The 8,192-nt window shown below is 41.0% G+C and overlaps 1 protein-coding gene across 7 annotated transcripts in view; it reads right to left on the bottom strand.

Moving 5' to 3' along the window:
• Positions 1 to 862: 862 nt before the first annotated feature.
• The window catches only part of LOC137139163 (novel protein similar to vertebrate membrane associated guanylate kinase, WW and PDZ domain containing 1 (MAGI1)), a 33,833-nt gene continuing 26,503 nt past the window's right edge, over positions 863 to 8,192 (bottom strand). For 5 of the 7 annotated variants that reach the window (XM_067526031.1, XM_067526029.1, XM_067526030.1 and 2 more), the window contains 5 exons: positions 6,519 to 6,719; positions 6,360 to 6,433; positions 6,124 to 6,270; positions 4,989 to 5,127; positions 863 to 4,064 (listed from right to left, as the gene is read on the bottom strand). In XM_067526031.1, coding sequence (XP_067382132.1) covers positions 3,013 to 4,064; positions 4,989 to 5,127; positions 6,124 to 6,270; positions 6,360 to 6,433; positions 6,519 to 6,719 — 1,613 coding nt within the window. In that variant the 3' untranslated portion in view covers positions 863 to 3,012. Of the gene's footprint in view, positions 4,065 to 4,517; positions 4,622 to 4,988; positions 5,128 to 6,123; positions 6,271 to 6,359; positions 6,434 to 6,518; positions 6,720 to 8,192 lie in introns of all 7 variants that reach the window. The other 2 variants (XR_010916281.1, XM_067526035.1) reach the window with 2 other exon arrangements.

Here is an 8,192-nt window from a genome sequence, read left to right as displayed (position 1 = left end):
TGTATCTAGACTATGTGTAATAAATACCCCAAGCCCAATTAAACCAATTTAATTTTATTTTGAAGGAACAATCAGTCTCGATATGCACATTTGATTGTAACTTTATACACTTTAGGCTTCTCCCCCCCTCCCGCCCGAACTTCCCCGTATGAAATGATTCAGTGTACAGGTAGAAAATAATTTTAATTACAACATGGCACAATTCTCCTCAACTACAGTTTAAATGTTGTATTTGTTTTGTTTTGGTGGATTTTAGTGCATCTCCTGAAGTGAAACTGGCAGCAGTGCTTTCATTACTGAGGTTATATTTTCTTGCGTCTGAGACGACTTGAACAGACGGACGGCTTAGGACAACATGAGGAAAAACAGGCCTAAGAGCCGTGTTATTTTTAGATGCAGTACTGAAGTGTTCATATGTGAACAGAGACACTATAAATTTACCCTTCTTCTCTGTGTGTATTAGCCTGTCTCACACAGGTGAGCCTCACCCTGCTGTGCAATATAGGAAACTAATACTAGACTGAGTGGTGAGCCCACATGGAGAATGTAAAGACCCCTGTTCTCATGGAAAGCAGGTTAAATAATTGATGTGTGGGAAATTATCAGATTTCATTTATAGCAAGTGTTTTACAGTCAGTGTCTTCTGATGTAATCTCTTTGTGAATAAATTTCTTACCAGATCCTTAAAAAGCTCTGTCACAGTGTGTGTGTGTGTGTGTGTGTGTGTCTTTCACACACACACACACACACTAGCAACATTAAATCTCATCTCTCCTAAATCCACTGTAGCCTATAATTTTGCTGCCATCTGCTGTCCATTACTTTGGCCCTTCCGGTGTTCAAAAAAGCAATAAAAGAAAGATGTAGGAACACTGTGGAAATTCGTCCAGCAGTTTATTTGCAGTTTTATGAGAAGGTGATTACAATTCAGCCATATAACCTTTCTGGGGAAGAGAAAATCTTAAAAAAAAAAAAAAAAAGAAGAATATTAGCAAATGTTATAAAAAATGATAATAATGATTAGTCTCACATATAAGCTCACCAAGCTAGTCTGTGCAGTTATTGGCCTACAGCTGAAGACACACATGCAAAAACACCTGAGCTGGGCAATGCATCAAATGGAAACATTTATGTTTAATAGTCTAATATTGCACTTGGTCCATTTTAATAAATAATAATAATAATAACAGGTTGGGGAATACAGTAAGCCTGTGCTGGTTTGGTCACTGTAGACTGCTATGTCTGAGCTACACAGCACTGCAAAAAAATGGGCAGAGCACACAAAGAAATGAATTCAGTCCTGCGGTTTGATCATGGCTACAAAGGCAGGAATGACTTCACCTGCAGCATCAAACCTCTACATAAGTATAGGCTAGTGACAAACAGCTGTAACAGTCTGTGGCTGCCATAAAAATATATTAACACAAGGCTGTTTGAACATTTAAACAGTATGAATTCAGTGTGTGTTATGAAATAGTGTGAAGTCACTCTGCTGCTTTTTCTCCTCAATAACGGCCTGTCTGGAGCAAAGTATCTGAAAACCTGAGTATTTCGAAAAAGGTAATTTCATAGAAAAATAACATCTCACAGTATCCATTCAGGGTGGCTCCTGTTTGTCTCCATAACAGAACTGTTTTAAAAAGAGAGCATAACTAAATGATATATTGGTTTGCTATCTTAGGTGCAAAACAGAGCTCAAATTCTGCAGAGGCTTGTGATTATTATTTTTTGTGGATTTACAGTATTAAGACTGTTTAATCAGTTATTATTTGGCATAACTAAAATGACTAAATGGCCCACCCACCTCTCGCATCAGAGACCACAGAGCAAGGGTTTTCACAGTAAGAAAAATCACTGGTTAGGATAAACTGGTTTATGTTACCAAGGCAACTGTACGTGGCACGATGGGCACAGCACTCTCTAGAATCCAGACAGTGGTTTTGTTCTGACCACATACCAACATACACATTAATAACAGTACTTGAAATATGCACACTAGACGCATATTTTGGCATTTTTTGTTGGCTTCTGCATGACACGGAACATCATAATCCACACTCAAGCAGCATATTACAAAACATTCATTAATGAGTAGGGCAAGTACAATGTAGTTCTGGGTACATTTTGAGCCTGCACAAAAGCTATATACCAAATTTCACATGGTTTCCATCACACAATAGATCATCTGAATAAGAAGCTGTTATAGGTAATATATAGATATACTGCATATATTTATATAGAGAGACTCACGATGTATTACAGTACAGTAATACAATCAGGGCTTTGCTTTAGTTAGTTTTGTATTTGCAATAGGTTCAGTCATTTATTTCTCTACAAATATTTACAGAATATAGATTTCACACTGGCTTTCTAAAAAGGAATTTGCATGAACAGACTCAAATATCCAATTATATAGAACAACATTACAAGTCAAGTGTCCACATAAAGAGATTATTGTACAAACATGTTACACTGTTTGCTCTCAGACCAGATTTATGCATTGGGAGTCGTAGATATTGATGGCCGATAGTCTTGGACAGTTGCGTTATTATTGCTCAGTATCATCATGAGGTATAAGTGGATGTCTATGCAGTCTTTGTACAGTAGAGGGGATACTTAAGAGAGGACACTGCTGAAGGAGTCAGGGAGAAGTAGAAAGGTAAGTGAGAGTTAGGAAGTAGATTAAACTAATGTGTCTGAAATACCTTGTTGTCCTTGAAACATCTATCACAAATGCTCCAAATATAAAGAAACAAGTGCAATGTAATAATTAAAAAAATTTTGTTTCACCAGAAAAAAACATGTAACTTTACCGTGTTGGTGTTATGTACAAGTGAAAATGTGACATCGACATTTAACATCAGCCAGAAGTCTTCTTTAAAAAGGCACAAAGAATATGACTTCATACTACTGTAGATATCAAAATGTTGGTAGTGTGGGTAGCTGCAGAAAACAAGTCGAGGTCTAACAGTGTAAGACAGAGTATAACTCTGCATACTCTAATGACAAAAGTCATGAGACAGCACCCCTTCCTCCCCCCTGCCCTGTCTGCCTTCCAGGGCGCTGATTCTCCTCTAAAACCTGAGCCATCCTCTGCTGACTGGGTGTGAGCCAGGGGCCTGGCAGAGCTGCCGCCCTGCGCCTGCCCTCTTCTGTAGTGGGCAGAGAAAGGCCTGAGATACTGGCAGCAGACACGCTGCCGTCAGATTGACTGCCTCCAGACTCTGACTCATCGTCCCCCAGCTGCTCTATGGACAGTGTGGGGGTGAGGAAGGAGAAGCACTTTCTCTGTGACACCGGATCTATTGCAGCAACACTTGGTAAAAGCCACTCGTTGCATTCGCCTTGTGCATCATCGTCTTTCTCATTCTTATTCAGCTCTGTCTTTTTATTTCCCTCCCTGTCATCCCACCATGATGTCTCATCCTCCTTCCCATCCCTCCGTGTCCTGTACTCTGCTGCCATGTTCCAGTTTTCATCAAACACTGTCTCCAAACTTTTGGGTCTGGGAAGCTCTTGGATCGGATTTGGAATGGGTAAGTTACTCTTTACTTCCCTTTCTAACTCCTCTGCACTTTCTTCCACCCTCTTTTGAAACGCAGGTACCTCCTGCTCTTCCTCTTCTTCAGGCTCCTCCTCACCCGTCCTCAACCTCTCCTCGCTCCTGTTTTTTCTTTCCCTGCTTCTGCCCCTCTCCCTCTCTTTTCTTCTTCCTCTCACTTTTTCCATGTCACCATCATCATAATGCCTGAGGGCATCTCTGGGTAAACTCTGGGACTCTCTCTTTCTCCTCCTCCTCCTCTTGGCTTCCTGAGACGTCTCTCGCTGCTCAGGGATGGGGCTCTCTAAATTAGAGTGTAGCCCTCTCCCTGAGGCCTGTCTTCTTCTCGTTCTTCTTCGTCTGCCTCCTTCTGCTTCTTTCTCTTTCTCTCGCTCATTTGAAGACCTGCTTCTCCTCCCCTGCTTCAAGCTGTGCCCCCTCTGCCCAGTGGAGTTTACTGCAGCCAAACCCTGCTCCTTGGGGTGATGCAGGAGGGAGGGGGGGGTGATTCTTTGCTCACGGCCTGGACACACATTACAATGGGAGGGAGAACAGAGAGAGGAAGCGCAAAATCACTGTGAGAGAGCATTATGTAATCTGTTATTAAAGAGCTCAGAAATTTACAAAGGTTTTTTTCTCTAAAAGGTGCATGAGGTCAGCTTGTGTAACAGCAGCTGCTTTTTGGGTTTTAGTGCAACCATGGGATAACCATTCAGTAGAGATACAGCACGTATCTTACAATCAGTATAATCAGTGTGCTCTATAATAGTGGATTTAAGCAATTTTCTTCACTAGATTATTCTGCCTCAGAGGTAGGTTTGCAGGAAGCACAATGTATTACTGTGATGGGTTCCTATTTAATTTAATTGATCTTAAAATGAGGAGGTCCTTAACACAGGCTTCCTTTACTATAAGTGGAGACAGCAGTGGTGACTGAGTAGAGGAATGTAGAGAGACAGAAAATGGGAGAACTAACAGGAACCATTACCAACCGCGTATTCTCTGTCCGTCCAATGACATAGAAGCAAGGCTCGCCTAGCTTGGAGTTGGTCATACATAGAGACAAACTGGACAGCTCCACTGAGAGAGACAGAAAAGGGAAAGAAAACAAAGAAGGCGGTGGAGCAAAAAGGAGCAGAGAGAGGGTGCCAAAGGGGGAAAAGGAGACCGGCCAACAGGAGAGGGAAAATGTAGTGTAGGGAAGTTAAAAGCAAAAAAGTTCAAATGAACAAGAAATATGGATGGGTTAAAAGAGAGAAGACACCCCACAAGAGAAAGTTTTTTAGTTAGAATCAATGCCACAGAAAGCGAAGAAGCCAAGACAAATGCATGACAAAGACAGAGCTTGTCAAAGTCTTATGTTTTTAACCTCTTATTTTCACACACACACACACGCACGCACACACATATCCTGACTTAATACCCCGACCCTGCCATTGTGTCTCACCATAGTCAGGCACGTAGCCGTTTCCTCTTTTCAGAACCAGGTGGATGCGGTGGCCTCCCCTGCGGATCTGCTCAACAGCCTGGCTGTGGGTCATCCCTGCTGTACTGTCCCCGTTAATCTCTACAAGCTGATCGCTCACCTGGAGCCACAACACACAACACCAGACACACACACACATACAGCATCCACATTACTTTGCATACTTTGTTATGTATTGTAGTTATTCATTAAAGCAACACAACAGTGACATGTTAAACAAACATCATGGTGACTTACAGGTGGATCATACCGTATTTATTGCTTGAAGAGCAAAGGGAAACATGATATTTCATTTATAAATCACCCTGACGCTGATTTAATGCCACTCCTTGCTTGGCAACTTGCTATCATCTCGATATTTAGCAGATATATAAGTTTGCTAACACAAAGTACACCCAAGTCTGATGTGAATATCATGGTTTTACAGATATGGGATTTAAATCAGTATTTGACAATTTCATGCAGCTTTTTTAATATTTATTCTCTGAAAAGAGAAATGTTCTCAATTCACTTCTTAAATTATAATACACAGATTCTTCTTAAATTATAATACCCAGTTTGGTTATTTCACTCGATACTGTACTTCTGTCTTTGTGACTGTCTTTGGCTCAGTGGTTATATCACATACTCCCACGTACAGTATCACCCAGAATTTCACATTTGACTTAAAAGGTATTCATATCAAACACTTAAAGATACAAAACATTATTTTTTAAACTTCAGCTTTGGTTTTCGAATGTTTTTCTGATGTTTGTTGCTTTGAGTTCACCGGAGCTTCAAATGCTAATCCAAAAATATCTGCAGTCACAGCACAGATAAGATAACAGCACAAAATAATAGAATGTGCTCCTTGTATTTTCTTTGTATCACGAGCTTTCTGTTATTAATCAAACACAAAACATACATAAGGTACTACACAATTATCTACACCTACTAACATATAACATTGAAACAAAATAACAGCAATAATACAGACAAAAGATGAAACACTCAAATACAGAGGATAACACAGAAACACAGAGGTACATACCTTAGAGTAAAATAGCATAAAGCGTAATATATGTATATAAACAACCCACATAACGGACACACACACCTGCATTTTTTGGCTCCGTGAGGCTGGCCCCCCCTCCATTAGTCCTAGTACATAGAGACCCATGTTGTATTCACTGCCTCCTCGCAGGCTGAAGCCAAATCCAGAGGGGCCACGATCAAGGTCTACGCTGTAATACCTGGAGTCACGCTGGGAGTGAGAGGTAAGACGGATATTCATCACTGCAATCAAAGAATTTACTGACAGTAGATGAAATAGGCTGATGATTATGCCCTCACCTTTGGACGTGACTTTTGACCTTTGGACTGGCTTCTGTGCTCATATTCAGTTGTTTCTGAAAGGCTTGAAGAGTCTGGAAGAGAGAAAGTTAGATATCAGATTATATGAATTAACAGCAACTGTATCTCTGTGTGTGTTCTCTAGAAGTATAAACATACAAGTGCTGGGACGGGGGATGATTGTGAGACGTAGAGTATTTCCTGCTCGGCGAAGAATTTGAGCAAGTTCCCGATGAGGCAGAGTCACCACTGAGCGTCCCTCTACTGCTTCTAACCGATCTCCAGGCCGGATCTGCCCACTCTTAGCCGCCGGGCTGCCTCGACGGACCGTCACAAACCGATGAGGGAGAAGAGAAGCAGCTGAGGAGAAAAGGAATCACGCAGTTTACTTAACACCATTTAAATGACTTGTTGCTTAAATTGTTGAGTGGTTCATACTGGATCCAGAGGTGCAGCTGGAACACAAAACATACTTCATCCACTTCATCCAAAACTTTCATTTGAACAGAAGCCAGTGAGTGATACCCGGGGTTAAATACAGATACATTTAAAAATGGGAAGATTTATTTCACTAATGCACTAGCCAGAATTCCTAAAGCAAGACCTAATTAAGATTGAGATTGTTTTTGGCAGTGAATACTTTATAAACTTCTCCTCTCTGTCTCCTTGAAATATTCTCCTCTTCTCCTTCATCCTCCCATCTACCAACCCGCTCCATCCTTGTAATTCAGCAGGTTGATGATGTGACATGCAAGAAACTATTCTCTGTTCATATTTGCCTCTCTCCCGAACAAAGAACTGTTCTGGTGCACAAGCTTTCCAGCAAAGTGTTTCTGTCCCGAATCTGTCAAACTTCACACAACAACAAACTTTAGATATTTACACTTCTGTTTAAACAGCGTCAGTGGTTTTTATGCTCAGCTCTTCTAAGATCCCCAAACTTGCACACTGTCTGCATTAGTATTTCACTGGCATACAGAGCACACACACACACACACACACACAGCGATATTTGCTGGCACCACAAAATATCTTTTTTTGCCGTGTGGGAAAACGCTGGCCGTCTTCTCCCCTTGCCCCAACGCTGCTCTCAGCTAGAAAACAACACCACATATCACTTCTTAACAGCTCTGATAAGCAGGAGCGTGAAGCTGAGGTCACAGAAAATGTGCAACAAGCTTTTCAAATTAGATGAAGATACGATGTGAGGACGGACAATTAGCTTAATGTACTCTATCGTCAACTCAATTTGTCTTATCGTCTTTGTGATGAGATCCGTCACAGTGTAGCTTAACTTGTTATTAGTGTTGAAGGTCGGTGAGAAAAATATTAAGCAGTCTAAAAGTAAATTTGCTTCCGTTAATCTCATACATCAACCAAAAGGCTTCTTAGAGTTTCTAGCTGAACACTCTTTCTCTGTCTACTCAGATCTCTGATGCTATCTTCTGTTCGTCTTTCTATATCATAGTAAACTCCCTATTTTGCTCTCTGTGACCCCCTTTCGAGGCATGCTGTGCTTGGAGTCTTGCCAGTGGCCTTAAGTTCTGTAAAAGGCATACAATGTTTGGGACTCTTCTTATATTCCTTCAGGACAGAAATAGCATGTTAACATTTTTTTTACAGTGTGAAATAAAATGGTCGCTAGTATAATTGGAGCAATACAAATATGTAATATAGGAAGAACACTGGAATGACAATAGTACACCCTATAATTTAGAGCCCACAGACACATCTCCAATCCGAGCCTAATCTGGGTGACCCAGGCAGAAACGGGAATCGGGTCAAATCAAAGCTAAGGCAGCTTTGCAAATAGTCTTCTTATCATGCATAATA

Source organism: Channa argus, chromosome 13 (assembly GCF_033026475.1).
Source record: "Channa argus isolate prfri chromosome 13, Channa argus male v1.0, whole genome shotgun sequence".
NCBI classification, from domain to species: domain Eukaryota; kingdom Metazoa; phylum Chordata; class Actinopteri; order Anabantiformes; family Channidae; genus Channa; species Channa argus.
This window is presented reverse-complemented; position numbering and strand designations above follow the sequence as displayed.